General features: G+C 41.8%; 1 protein-coding gene across 3 annotated transcripts in view; it reads left to right on the forward strand.

The window, feature by feature from the left end:
* The window catches only part of CFAP43 (cilia and flagella associated protein 43), a 61,692-nt gene that overhangs the window by 10,137 nt on the left and 36,648 nt on the right, over nucleotides 1–14,907 (forward strand). For all 3 annotated transcript variants that reach the window (XM_059730196.1, XM_019485988.2, XM_019485989.2), the window contains exons 6-11: nucleotides 3,895–4,045; nucleotides 5,563–5,625; nucleotides 7,265–7,341; nucleotides 8,071–8,202; nucleotides 9,527–9,643; nucleotides 11,004–11,084. In XM_059730196.1, coding sequence (XP_059586179.1) covers nucleotides 3,895–4,045; nucleotides 5,563–5,625; nucleotides 7,265–7,341; nucleotides 8,071–8,202; nucleotides 9,527–9,643; nucleotides 11,004–11,084 — 621 coding nt within the window. The remainder of the gene's footprint in view (nucleotides 1–3,894; nucleotides 4,046–5,562; nucleotides 5,626–7,264; nucleotides 7,342–8,070; nucleotides 8,203–9,526; nucleotides 9,644–11,003; nucleotides 11,085–14,907) is intronic.

Below are 14,907 nucleotides of genomic sequence, written 5' to 3' on the forward strand. Positions count from 1 at the left end.
GGCACCTGTTACAGACTTCCTGTATTTTTCATAGAATTTGCAAGCTCTTGATTGTAGTGTTATGTGTAAATTAAATATAGTTTGTTTTTTACTGAGATCTCATGGGGGAAAATGAAATAGTTATTACCAACAATATTCCCTCCCTCTCGGAGGAGGAAGAAAACATATGCACAGCTCTCCATGGGTGGAGAGGTAGGGGGGAGGCTTTCCACAGGCTTGTGTTGTCCAAGTCACAGTCAAGCCAATGCCCTTTTTACTAGTTAAAGGAAGAAAATATAACTGATCCATTTGCAGCTTCTACTGCTTAACAGCTTAAACTGCCAAGCCAACCCCTGCACAAACTGATTGGCATGCCTATGAAAGGTATTTCTTTTGAAGTAAAGATTTATCAAGAACCTTGTATTGAGGCAAATCCAGTGTCTAGGCGGCAAGCTCAGAGTGCTTTGCTCACCCAGAGAACTGCAGATTATGATCTATTTAATAATCCTGGGCATTTCAGGAAGAAAAGTATTGTAAATACTGCTCTTTGGGCTTTTTGCTGCCACATCAACGTTGTGCTGGTTTCACACAATACCGGCAAGTAGTTAGTATTATTAATTAATTGGATAGCATCACAAAAAGACATGAGCCATTCTCTGACCTTTTATATCTTTACACAGACAAATACATAGGTTTTTTTTCTTCCCTTATGCTTGTATGCTTTAATAAGGCTCAGTGAGGATGTGCTGCCCTTCCTGTGGGAGTCGATGGGAATTCTTTTGCTGAATTAAATGGGAACAGGAATGTGCTGTGGACAAAACCAGTCTTGACAGAATTCCATAGAAAAGTAAATTTACATGTTTTGTCCCTACGTCTGAATCAGCTGAGGAACATGTTTTACACTTGTATTTTTGGAGATCCATTGCTCCTACGGTGCTTCACAAGGTGATGATGTGGCTGAAGATCTAAACTAGTGTAGCTACAATGGGGCAGCAGAGTGAAAGGAAATACTGGCCCACATCCTGTTTCTCCTCCAGGCTGCCCCTTGCCTCATCTCATAAGCAAACTTTGTTACCTCCTGCCAGGAGAGATGATCCTGTTCCACCTCTATGGTGGCTGGGGACCACTAGGCCATAGAGTCCCAGTCCCTCTGGCCCTTGTATCTTGCACTCCTGGTGGCTCAGCTTCAGCAGGAAGGTGAGAGATGTTTTCTACCCAGCTTGGTTTATAGCCTTGTGGTCAGGGCAATCTTCCAGAAAGTGAGAAAGAAATGAGTCTGACTCTCTCATTTCATCATGGGGGGAAAGATCTATACACCAGGTCTCCCATTTCCTGGGCCAGTGTTCTTGCCAAAGAGCTATTGGGCAAAAGGAGGGAAGCACCTCCTGTATTCAAGAGTGGATGGAGGTGCTGTGGCTTTATTCTGAATTTATCACTGTTGTTATTTAGATTCTGGTTCGGGTAGGCATCTCCCGTCTGACCTATCTGGAGCCCAGTGGAAACACCATCTGTGTAGGATATCTGATACAATAGATTAAGCTGAGGCAGTACAACAGTGGTTCTCAACCAAGGTGCTGCATCAGATACCAAAGCTCCAAGGATAAGTGGGAGTTCAGATACACGCTAGACCCAACAGTCACACAGGGCAACTGCAGCCACCTTTCTGCTGAGTGCCTGGGTGACCTGGATTGCCCTTGGAAGACACCTCTGTAGGAAGCCTAAATGCCTAACCCTGCCAGTTAGTATCTGCTCTTCCCCATTTGAGGAATTTAAGCCCTGTGGCACCTATGTGGAGGTATCTTAAAGGCTGCATAGGATTTGGTACTAAGTGACTAAAATCACATGGGGGTCTTTGACAAATCTTGGGCTATTTCTGACTCCATATCCTGTGATTCCAGCATATGGAGTCACTGCAGACTCTTGAAAGACTCCAGGTATTTTCTAAAATTACAAACTCTGTAAATTATTTCACCTTCTGTATCCAAACTACCATCCCACATCTCACCATCAGTTCACCAAGCTATTCATATTGAATTCTTTTAATCTTTCCTCTTAGCTGTTCTAAAGACTGTGTTGCTTCTTCACAGAATTTGCCTCAGTTTTCTTCTTTCTAGCTATGGTACTTGTAAGGCTGCCATTACTTTAGCACAGTATTCTCAACTAGGGCACATCAGATAAACCTAATGTAGGAAGGAGCATGCCTTCCTGCCGCAGTCGTTTCCCAGCACAGCCCCATACATGCCACCTGGAAACAGAGGCATGGGGCGGTTTCACCTTACCACGGTGGCTTGGCAGCCTGGGGAGACAGCTGTTTGAGAACCCTGATTCCATAGATTTATCTCCAGGCTGTCACACTACCACAGCCACAGGAAACCACCCCAGACCACATACCTTTGTTTCTAAGAGATGCATGCAGGGCCACACTGGGAGCTGGGTTTGCTCCTGCTTGCATTTGGGTATCTGATAAGCTGAGGCAGTACAACAATGGTTCTCAGCCAAGGTGCTGCTAAATTCAGAACAGTTATGGATGGGTGCCTTGACCTTAAAAAGGTTCAGAACACTTCTGTAGCATCCCATTGTCTGTCTGACCCTCGCATTTGCAGTTTCACTGACCTGCGTTCTTGCATACTGGCTCCTGGCTTCTATCCCATCCAGGAAGAGCACAAAACAACTGGAGATGCTCTCTGTGCCTGAAGAAGGGTGTTTGTACCCAAAAGCCTGCAAAGAAATTTTTTCCAACTCTTTTAGCTGGTCTAATAAAAGATATCAGATTTGCCCAAAGAACCTTGTCTGCCAATGTCCTTAGACCAGCACAGCTACAACCAACACCTCTGCAGTATCTCAGCCCCTTGCAATTTTTAATGCATTTATTTTAACTGAGCCCCATAACATACAGAATAGCTATTACCCCTGTTTTACAGATAGGACATTTAGGCAGAGAGAAGATAAGTAACTTTGTCCCAAGAGTGGTAGAGAGGTAAATAATGATAACAGGGCAGTCTTACAGGACAATCTGGATGGTTTGGTAAACTAATACCATACAAATAAGACATATTTTAATACAGTCAAATGCCAGATCATATATATGGGTGCAAAGAATGCAGACTGTACTTACAAAATGGAGGACTGTATGCTAGAAAGCTAAGACTCGGAGAAGGATTTAAGGGTCATAATGGACAAATGGACCTGAGCTTCTAGGGCAATGGCAGGGCAAAGAAGGTTAATCTCATCTCTGGGTGTATATATAGAGGAATAATGAATAAGAATCAGAAAGTGATTTTATCTCTGCATGTAGCATTGATGAGCCTGAGGCAAAAACACTGCATCCAGTTCTAGCATTCACATTTTAAAATAGACATTGAAAAATTGTAGAGGGTACCGGAAGGAGCCGCAAATACATTATTCAAGGGCTGGAAAAGTGCCTTATATAAAGCTACTTAAAGAGCTAAGTATGTTGAATTTCTCAAAAAAAAAAAAAAAGATTGGAAGATTGAGAGTTGAATTGATTATGATGTGTGAATATTTTCAAAGAGAAGATGCTCAATACAAAACTCATCCACTTGTTGGAGACATATATGTATAATGAGAACTAAGAATGGGATGTTAAATCCATACAAATCCAAATGAAACTTAAGGTGCATTTTTAACAGTGAGGATGACAATGACTGGAGCAAACTACCGAAGGCTGTCAGTATCTTCAGACTAAGACTGGGTGGCCAGCTGGAAGATCATCTGTAGTCAAAGAAAAGTTATTAGTTAGCTGTGAAGGGATAAATGAGTGAAATTCTATGGCCTGTGTTTTACAAGTGTTCACACGAGATGATCTAATGACCTCTCCTGACTTCACATTTATGTATCTGTGAACAGAAATGTTTGCCAACAATTGAAGGTCATTGATTTTTTTTTATATTGAAGCCAAAAGATGACATCCAGCCTTCAGTGCACCCTACTGTCCACTGCTGGAGTGCAACCTCTGACCTGTATGTGGGCTGTGAAGAGGGATGTATTTTGGTGATTAATTCTGAGACACTGGAAACTTCTCTTCTTCATCAGAAATTTCCAACTGGTAAGAAACAGCTGGATTAAGGTGGGGTGTGTATGTTCACACACTAGGTCATTTTTCAGATTCATGTTTCTTTTCTTAGTATAATTATTCAGTTTTTAGAAAAGTCAAATATATTTTTCAGCCCCAACTCCCTAAACACATTTTCCCTTTGACAGAAACATGAAGTGCTTCAGTGCGTTAGTTCATTACAAACAAAATGCTAGTAATTCAGGTTTCATTAGCAACCCTACAGAACTGACAAAATCATTTATAGGGCAGGCATACAAATCTCATATTATTGTTACTGATTGATTGATTGATCGATTGATCATCTGATCACAAACAACATGTTTGATGTCTGTACTAGAAAATTGTCATGTTCTATCATGTTAACTACCATGATACTGGAACTTGGGACTCTGCAGACAGGTACAAGGTGTTTTTGAACAGCATGTTAGTTTGTCATGGTTAATCCTGTGGTAACAGTTGCAATCTCTACTGACTTGAATAGCATGTAACACAATGTTAGTTAACATGATTTCTCAAGTCCCTGTGAAGACAGAGCAACAGAGAATTCATTCTCTGTCCCAAAGAGCAGGCATTTGTGAATGCACACAGAAAGGGGATTGGGCACAAAGCAAGGCTGGGTTACTTTTTATTTAACTTTAAATGAACAATGCATTATTGTCAGTAAGAAATAGCAGGTGACTAGCAGTAACCTTGTTTGTTCTTTTATCTATAATATACACTAGTTTTAAGGCAGCAGCAAGCAGTGATGACATGCAAAAATAAGGGTACTTGCTGCAAGCATGGTGGTAAAATCAGATTCGGGTGGGCATCCTCTACAAATTGTCTGTTAATCTTGTCAACATTAGAAGTTTAAACAAGATCAGTACTTGAATATCCCCCATGCTTGCTGCAAGAAGTGGTTTGGTTAATGCTGTAAGTGGATTACTTTGGGGTTTCATTTAGCTGTGGTGTGTGTCTATCTTTACTGCCTGTCCTGAAGTGCTGTGTTGTGGTGGTATATGTTCTTAAGCCTCAGTTAACAAGCACATAAATATATATTTAACTTAAAACATTCACATTTGTCACAGCACTTACATACAAGCACGTGCTGAATTCTCATGAAAAAATATTAAGTGTGTTGTGAACTGAACAGCTGCGACATTTCAAGTGGCCATTTCTGGGCTGGATGAAATTCCTCTGTCATGAGCAAATAAATTAAGAAACCATAAGTTGTTATTATAATAAATAACAATGCTTTGCCCTATAAAATAAACTAAATTTCACCCATAGATTTCAAAATGGTAAGTACTGTTATCCCTATTTTACAGGTGGGGTGATTAAGTCAAATAACCAGTGTGACTTGCCCACGGTTACGCTGAGGAGTTAAATGACAGAAACCAAAAAGAATCTCAATCTCCTGATCCCCAGCTCTGTGCTAAGCTATAACTTGTCAGAATGTCAACACGCATTTGTTAGGTACATGTAAGATAACTGAAGCTGTTTTTTTTTATTTCTTTTCCTCTATCTAGAACGAAGGCAAACAATTGTTCAGATCTCACCAATGATATCTGAAGCAAGTTTGAAAAAGGAAGGTACTTATTTGTTTAAATTAAACTAATTGAAGTGTAAATAATACCAGTGGCTGCTGGGAGCTGCAAGGTACATCAATATGGCTCAAAACCAGGAGGAGCCCCTACCTGGAAGGGTTATATGGAAGGGCCCATGCCTGGTCCTGACTGCTGCAAGTATGTAGCGGGGCATGGGGTGGCCGCCAGGTCCCCCCCATCCCTTCCTCGCCTGTGAGCAGTGTGCCCCAGACCAGGGGAGGGAAGCTAAGTTCCTCCCAAGCCTCCTCCATGGGGCTTGCAGTTCTCCTTTCCCCCTCATGGGTGCTGAAGTCCCCCCAGTGAGGCCTGGCAGTGACTTCTAACTCTGCCCTGGCTCCACACTGTCACCACCCGAAGATCCCAGCCCCGGACGCAGTTCCAGAGAGCCACATGGACAGGATGCGTAGGTCAGTGGGGCGCTATGTCCGGGGCTGGGGCTGAGACCATAGGCAGTGACAGTACAGGGCCCAGGTGGGGCAGAGCTGCAATCCGCTCCCTGCATGCTCCTGCCCATGGAACCTGCACTTGTTGCAGGGGCATGCAGACAGCAGGTCATGGCTCTGACCGGGCCCTGGCTCTGTGTCGTTACTGCCCCGAAACCCTACCCTGCGATTCCAGACTCACCCGTCTGTCCCACTCCTGAACACTGCTGCCTGGGTCCCCATCCCATATAGGAAGTTTTGGTGAACTGTTTGGGGAGAGGTGCTGACCTGGCCCATGATAGCTCACCAAAACAGCCTATGTGGCCCTTGGGCCCAAATAATTGCCCACCCCTGGGATAGGGGCTCTGTAGCAGAAAAAGTGATATAAGAAGGTTTCATGACTGTAGGAAGTTTGAAAAGCATTGTTGCAGGGCTTTGAGGCACTTTTTTATCTCTACATCACAAATCGTTAATGGAATTGGTGCTAATGGACATGCTTATAAACAACCTCAGCACAGACCAGGGAACAGGAGTTATTTCTGTTAATTTTAATTAAGGCTGTCAAATGATTAAAAAATTTAATCTCGGTTAGTTGCACGATTAAAAAAATTAATTGTAATTGCAATTTTAATTGCACAGCTAAAAGCTCCAAATTATGCAAAATTATGCAGGTACTTGTATGGTGTCGGGTGTGTGTGGGGGTAGAATGTGTGAGGGTGTGGGGGATTGTGGGTGTGTGGGTGGGGTTTGGAGCCTGGGGAGGGGGTGGGGTCCCTGCATGCCCTGGCAGGATGCAGGGTACTGTGGGTCAGGAGTGAGAGGCAGCAGCAGGGCTGGGGGGCTGTGGCTTGGGAGTGAGGGGCAGATGTACACACACACACAGACAGAGTCATACACGGACAGTGTCCAGCAGGTAATTCTGTGGAGGGGAAGGGATGGGGGCTGGGGGGCAAAGCGAGGCCCCCACAGCGTGGGAAGGAGTCGGGCAGGGGCAAGCGCTGGAGTGAATGGGGCCCCAGGGCCAGGGTGGGTCATGGGACGGAGCCACAAGTGGCTTATCCAGAGGGGCGGGGTGTGTGGCTCCCCACTGCTGCATGCACCTCTGGGGAGGGCATGGGGGCATGTGCCCCCCAGATTTGCGTGTGGAGTGGAGATAGGCTGTCTAGTTTTTTTTAATTCTGTTGATTTTGCTTTCCCCAAAGGTCAAGAGGAGGGCTTGGCGCAGTCTGTTGTGCTCGCTATGGCTTTTCATAAAAATGGACTGTATGCAGCAGGAAGTGTAAGAAATCCCCCTTACTCCCTGAACAGCTGCATGCAGTGTGTTTGCAGAGCCCACTATGGATAGAAGCAAAGAGGTGTAGAAAGGAGACTTCTTGCTAGTCTTACACATATACTGCTGTTTACAATCTGAAACAACATACATAGAGAGAAAATGTCATTGTTTTGAAAGTCTAACATGCAAGTAGTGGTTAGGATTCCTGTGTTTATTGGTGAAAAGCAGTTGATAAAGAGCTTTCCAATGAGAACTAAAGGGCCTAAAGAAATGGAAAAGAATGGGAATGGATGTAGAAAAACAGAATTACAAAGATAGTTGTCCTGCTAATTATACTAGTAGTCCAGCTCTTTCCTTTTCTGCATGACACAAACTAACAGTAAAATCTTTCTTGGTTGTTCTCTTTCAAAACCCAAGAGGGAAAAATTCCTGTGCTGTCTCAGTTAAATCAGATCAGGGTGCCTGAGTGTTAACTGATCACAGAATCAGACCCATTAAAATTAAACATGGGCTGTTATTAAGTCTAGATTTTTAAGGAACGTTTTCATCTTTCACTATTTTGACCTGGGAATCTCCTATATACGGACAAGATAAAAGTTAATAAGACCATCTGTGACAAGGAACATTGGAATCCCAATGTAGCTGGAGTCCTCAGAAGGTCTCTCAGTGAAGCTTTGCTGTATCTGTTAGGAAAAATGGTCTGTAACTTTCTTGGATTTATATTTTTCTACCTAGGATGGCGTTGTGCATATGTGCCAGCCCAAAGACTCATTCTATACCATGAAAAACTACCTTGATGTATCGGAACCTATAACCAGCCTTGTTTTCTCCCCTGATTACTCCAGATTGCTAGTAGAAACAGAAAAGGTACGGTATGTGAGATAATAATATTAAGTGGCAAGATGTCCATGCCAACTGCAGAAGCTGCACAACAGTGTTGGAATTTCTGTGCCCAAATTCGCCCATAATGTAATCCCGTCAAAGTCAATACTGTTACCCAGAGTGAATTTGGACCAGTCTCTGTAGAACAGGGGTGCTCAACCCCCAGCCCACAGGCCAGATCTCTCCCCTGGCCTGTGGGGCTCCATGAATCTGAAAATCTGTAAGGGTGAGGAGCAGTGGCAGTGTTAATCACTGCTTCTCTCCGGCCAAATTTCTGGATCCATGGAGAGCGCCAAGGGCCTCATAGTGTGCCTTGCATGCTAAGTTGGGCAAGCAGGGTGGCAAAAAGCCTGATCCTGATCCTTGCATGCATGTGTTCTAATCCCAGCACATGGGGGTGGTGCAGGGCCAGGTCCCAGTGTGCAAGGGTGGTGCAGGACCCAGTCCTGGTGTGCAGGGTTGGGTGGGGGTGCATGGGGTGCCAGAGCCTGATCCTAGGACACAGGCCCTTATCCTGGCATGTGGGGCCTGATCCAACCTGCAGACCAGCTCTGTGTCACTCATCTGGCCCATGAGGCCAAAAGGTTGACCAGCACTGGTATAAAATGTAACCTCTATGAAGTACAAAATGATGTCTTCTAGATCATCTAAATGGTGGTTTGTACATACAATTGTTACCTCCTCCTTATTTCTGATCCTGCAGTAAAATGGTGAGAGCTAAAGTATTAAAGAGTATGGGACTCTTAAATGTAAATGTAGGCATGTACATAATAAATCTTTGCAGTATCAAGATCAAAGAGGTAGGGCAAAGGGAAATTTAAATTCTCTTTCTCCTTATAAGATCTGTATTTCCTTGTCCTTGTATCATTTCATTTGGCTTTTTTAAATGTTTTGATAGTTTGCTTTTAACACACAATTTCCATGATAATTCAGGAGAGAGAAAAAACCATCTTTGGGTAAAAGGTTGAGACTGCAGGAGACTGCAGGTCTGGATTTCTGGGTTCAGTTGTTGCTGCTGATTCTGTGACTTTGGTTCCTTGCTCTCTTAAAGGCTTTGTAAATCCAGCTTTGTGGCTAGCTGGATCCAAGTAAAGTACACTAGCTGAAAATCAGGTGTGTGTAAATTGACTTAATCCTCTAAATTCAGTTCAGTGGACTAAATTCAGGTATCATTTTGGAACCAAGAGTTCTAGTTTTTTGTGTCTTTTTGTCTCAGACCAACACGGCTACCAAGTACACCCCTGGACATATGAAGGCTTTTACTGAACACTCTATAGCTAAATAATGAATTATCATTTTCAATTGTCAGGGATCAGTGTATATTTATAAACCTACTTCCAGTGAGGAAGCTGTCAAGCTCTTGGATGCGTCCAGCAGTCATTTCCTGTCAGCTGATTTTCTTACTCCAGGAAACAAATACTGCGTGGTAAGGGACCTGCTCATTTATTAACTGTAATAATGGTTATTCTCAAATACTGAAAATGTTGCTGTGAAAGAAAGGCAGATGTGTTCTAGAGACTGGGGCTCACTCACATTATGATCTATGCATGCAAACACTTACTGATTTGAAAGCGAGGTAGACTTACTGCTCATGAACATACATTTGATAGTCCATTGTAATGGTTTCATTTGTCTGCTCCAGTCCAATCCATCTCCATGCTAACTAGGTTAAATCTAGCCCTCTTTTATTCAGAAGTTCATTCATATCTATTTTGTTTGTCCATATCCTTTGTCCTGCCAGTGTGTTTCTATGGTATGTTATTAAAATGACAAGGCTTATTTCATCTTTAAATTAATATGACTGAGATTATAATCTAGCTCTGGGGTGCATAATGATAAAACCACAGATTAGTAAATTCTAATGCTGGCTCTGCTGCTGGCTCACTCTGAGCTCCATGTTCATACCAGTGCTGGATTTGGGCTCAGTACAGAGAATGAAAGCTGAATTAGGTGGCTTTATGGCACCCATACTTCAAAATGGCAGCAGGGGCACTTTAACTAAAGGTCATTTGATGAGCTTTAATTAAAGTGCCCCCACTGCCATTTTGAAACATGGGGACACTAAATATACATGATGCGGAGGCTGCTAGAGCATGCTAATTAGCATGTGCCAGCAGACTTGCAGCAGACTCGATTAATCAAGTCCATGCTGACAAGTGCTAAATAGCATGCATTAGAGCAGTGGTCCGTCACGTGTATAAGCGCCCTTACTGCCACGCTCTCACTGGCCTTTCCAGCACTCAGGTTAGACTAGTGAGAGATTGGTACATCATGAGCTTACTTTCCTGCAGCCTCTACGGATTTTTCCAGGAGCAAGAGACATCTGATACATGGGAATGTCCTGGCTGTATGTCTCTTGATTTGCAAACACCTTGACATTCCTTTATATCAGGGTCCCCTACAAGATTTGGTTTAGAGCCAGGTGTATTGATTCTTCACTAGGTATGGAAGGTCCTAGGTAGCCAACCTAAAGTAACTTAGGATGCTAAAGTATCTGCCTCCTCATTTTGAGTATGGCAATGACAAAATTTTTCTGCTTTTTTAGAAGAGCTGAGGGTGAGTTAAAGATTTTTACATCATCCTAAAGAAAGAGTTCATTAGATTAGTCCTGCAAGATGCAGATGATCATCTTGTGTGAAGACTAGTTCTTCTCTTGTAGGTCATATCTACTGCATTTATTTGCCATAGAAAGTCACTGCCTGCTTCTTATCTATTTCCTATTTATTTCCTTCTCCTCTTCCTCCCTGCCACCACCTCTAATCAAAGTGTTCTCTCTTGTTGAACAGTCTGTAGCAATTTCAGGGGAAGTGCACTTTTGGTTGTTGGAGGATGGAACCTGCATCAGCAAGCTAAGCCTCAATAAACAGGTACAGATAATTGAGTGTTTACATTTGAACCAATCACAGCCACCAAATAAAAAAAAAACAACCCACGAGAATATGTTTTTGCAAAACACTTGTCAAAAAATAAAATGCCTGGAATTTAACATTTTAGGAGTACTGAAAGTTTGTTTGCGTAGAGCCCAATGGATCGGAAAGGTCGTGGATCTCACACCCAGCTCTCTCAGCTTCAGAGATGACCTGTTTTTTTATTCAATGTAGTTCAAAGGGAAGGACCTCTAAAATGTTGACTGTACTTCATCACCTTCCAGTCGCTTCACCCAGTTCAGGGCCACATCTTTCCAGCTGTTCCACAACGAGGTCCCCTTCTGGAGGCAAGTGCTGCCTAGTGTATGGCACGCTGGGCTGGAGTTCAGGAGACCTGGGTTCCATTCCTGGTTGCTACTAGCCTGCCAGCTGACTTTGATACATCTCTTCTCCATCCCCTGCCTTGGTTTCTCCAAATGTAAAATAAGGATGTTAAGTTGTCTCTGCTGAGTGCTAGCTGAGGAGCTGGCTGCTGCATTCTGTCATTTTGATCCTGTTAACCATGTTTTATAAAATAATTTGAAAAGCCAAAAGCTGCTTGTCAGCCGTAGTTTACCCTTGCGTGTCTGTGCCACCATGCAGCCAGTTGTGTCCTAGCTGGTAGAGACCAGAAAGGCCTTTTGAAAGAAAAATATAAATCAGTTCATTAGATATAAAATAAAAAACCAAAATTTTTCTTAGCATTGAACACACAGGTTTGATAAGGGACATAAACGCGCATGCCATGGTCATTAGTGATCAGAATCTTAATTATTCTCACTTGGTACAAAACACTTACTATGCACAGAGGAACACGTGTACATTTTGTGAGGCTAAAGAAGCTTTACTAACAAAAACTCACTCTTCTTTAGAAAGAATAACCAAAGAATTTTTGCTGTTAACTAAAAGTTTATACGATTTAGGGCTGAATTAAATTCTTCGTTTCATCCTTGATGTTATACTTCTTGGCAAAAAACCCCAGGAAATCTCCAGTCCAACAGTTGTTAGAATTTCAAGACTATGATTACCTTTAATTTTCTAAAATATTATACACTGATAATTACAGTTTAAAAATGGATATTTTAAATCTGTTGAAACCTCACAGAACAGCTTTTGTCTTTTAAAAAATAACCTTTTGAATTTACCTTTACTTAACATACTTTACATTTTTAATTATTTAATCTGAAACCCCTCTGGATAAAGACCTCACCTTCTTTTTGGTTTGGAAAGTGCATCATATCTTGGATGCTGCTGGAAATAACTTTCACTGCTGCTATTTCCAATAATAATTAACATACTGACCCCAGCGGTCCACTAAACCATGCCAAAAATGGCCCTTGCCATATTTACAAAACAAAAGTGAACCAGTTGCAACAAAATATTCTTTTTCAGCATTAAAACTTCCAAAACAGGTATAAAAAATGGAGACCTATACTTAGAAATTGCAGAGGAAAAGGTCAACTGGAATACTTGTATAGACTGTTGCAGTATGTATACTAAAGCTTGATCAATAGGTCTTTGATGAACCTGGTTCACGTCACAAAACAGCAAAATGAAAGGAATTGGAAAGAGATTCACTTTTAAAAAATGATTCCTTCAGGCTAACAGGTCTCTGCTGTGTCTCAGCAAAGAGCAGAAGAGAATGCAGCATATTTGAACCTGTACCCTCATGATATGTCTTTACGCAAATAATTTCAAACAACAGCCATCCAAAGTTTTTAACTTAGCCACAAATATTTCTAACAACAGGGTCAAAATCTGTTAGACACCATTAGCCTTATTAATACTACAATCCCCTATGTGTTCTAGACAGTCATGGTATCATGATCTTTTGTTCCTTTTGGTAAATGATCCCAAGACACTGCTGCTGATTCCAAACCTTCTGGATTTCCCTACCCAGATCTCTACTTCCTCCCTAGCCTGATGCTGCCTGGCCTTCTCAGGCAGACCAAGAATGTTCAGCCCTGATTGGTGACTTTTTTGCCCATAAGCACCAAGGATCAAGAGGACATCAAATGGACCTGGTCAGGCTTACCATACTGGAGATACTAGATTACTGAATCTCAAGCAGAGTGACCTTTCCACCAGTTCAGTATAAGGTCCACCTGGCAGGAATTTCAGCCTTCCACCTGCCATTTGAGGGACGGACACATGTTTTCTTACCTGACAACCCTTAGGTTTCTTAAGGGGCTATCTTTTCCCAAGTAAGGAACTCATTCACAAAATGTGACTTGAATTTGGTCCTCTTTTGCTTACTAAGAGCCTAAAAGCACCATTTAAACCTATGCAATGTGCTCTTCCATAGTCATCTCCATGAAAACAGCTAGTAGCAGTTACATTGGCAAGCGGGATGGGTTAGATCAAAACCCTTATGGCAGATCTTTCCTCTACTGCCTTCTACCCAGATAAAGTCATTCTAAGAACGCATCCCAAATTCCTGCTCAAAGTCATTACAGACTTCCTTTCAGGGCAGCAGATCAAACTTCTTCCCAGAGCCTCAGTCCTTGCATACAGAGGCTTTGCTGCATTCATTGAACCTTAACTGAAAAAATATAATATGTTCAGAATGGCTTCTCGGCACTTTTGTATCCATGACTGAGAGATCAAAAGGTGCAGCAATATCATCTTTGAGGTTGTCAAGCTGGATCTTGGGCAGTATACAACTATTCCGTGAGACAGTTAAGGTGGAGCTGCCATCAGTCATAAGGGCACATTTTCCCAGAAACCATGCTACATCCGTGGCATCCCTTCTAACGTTCCCATAGGAAACATTTGTAGGACAGCTTCATTTATAAATTCCTAAATTTGTAGGACACCAGGCATTCCCTTAATTCTTTTACAAAGCATTACACCATTGTGGTTGGACTCTTCTTTGTTGGTCAACGGTGGAGCTGGTCAGAACGTTTCCAGTGGAACAGTTTTGTATTAGCACATCCCATTTTAAGAAAATAATTCTTTGTTAAATCTTTTTGATTTTGATACTTTTATTTTTTTTAATATCAGAATAACCCATTCTGACATTTTCAAAATGAAAACTTTTGATTTTCTATTCCCAAATGATTTTTTTTCCATTTTGAAATGAAAAATATAGATTAAAAATGTAAAAAGTATCAGAACTGAAATAAAAAGTTTAAAATGTATTAATCTTACATGTGGTGATTAACCTACAGAGAGAGGTAGTCAGCTGTGTTAGTCTGAAGGCAGGCAGAAGGCAGGGTAGGGTTGTACAGTATAGACTAACTTAGTAAGATATATATCTAATAGTATAAGCTTTATATGAAGTGAGCATGGACTCACAAAAGCTTTTGCTATATAGCTCTCTGATTTAGTTAATCTATAAGGTACAAAACTACCCTGCCGTCTGATTAATCTGACATAAATTATTATTGGAATTTTATTTTGAAAAACATGTCAAAATGTAGTTGTTCTGTCCTGATTTGAAAGGTAGAAAAGTGATTTGAAAGATAGAAAAATATCAAAATCTTGAAATATTTTGCCGCATAGAAAATAGTCTTTCTCAGCAGGTCTACTCATCAGCAAACTTCTCTGAACAGTTTTTGGTTGAGTGCTAACTAATTTCACACCAAGCCAGGTTGGGGTGAAGGTGGAGAAAAGGGTTAATGATGAGCTTGGAGGATATGTATATGTAAATCATTGGATGGGAACAAGGGTGATTTTTAAATTTCCAACATCCATAGTATAATAATATACTATCAGTATAATATTTTTATGAACTTTTCTGAACATGCGCAAGTTGAAGTTTTATGCACGTGGATCACTTGTT

This window comes from Alligator mississippiensis, chromosome 6 (genome assembly GCF_030867095.1).
Source record: "Alligator mississippiensis isolate rAllMis1 chromosome 6, rAllMis1, whole genome shotgun sequence".
Classification (NCBI taxonomy): domain Eukaryota; kingdom Metazoa; phylum Chordata; order Crocodylia; family Alligatoridae; genus Alligator; species Alligator mississippiensis.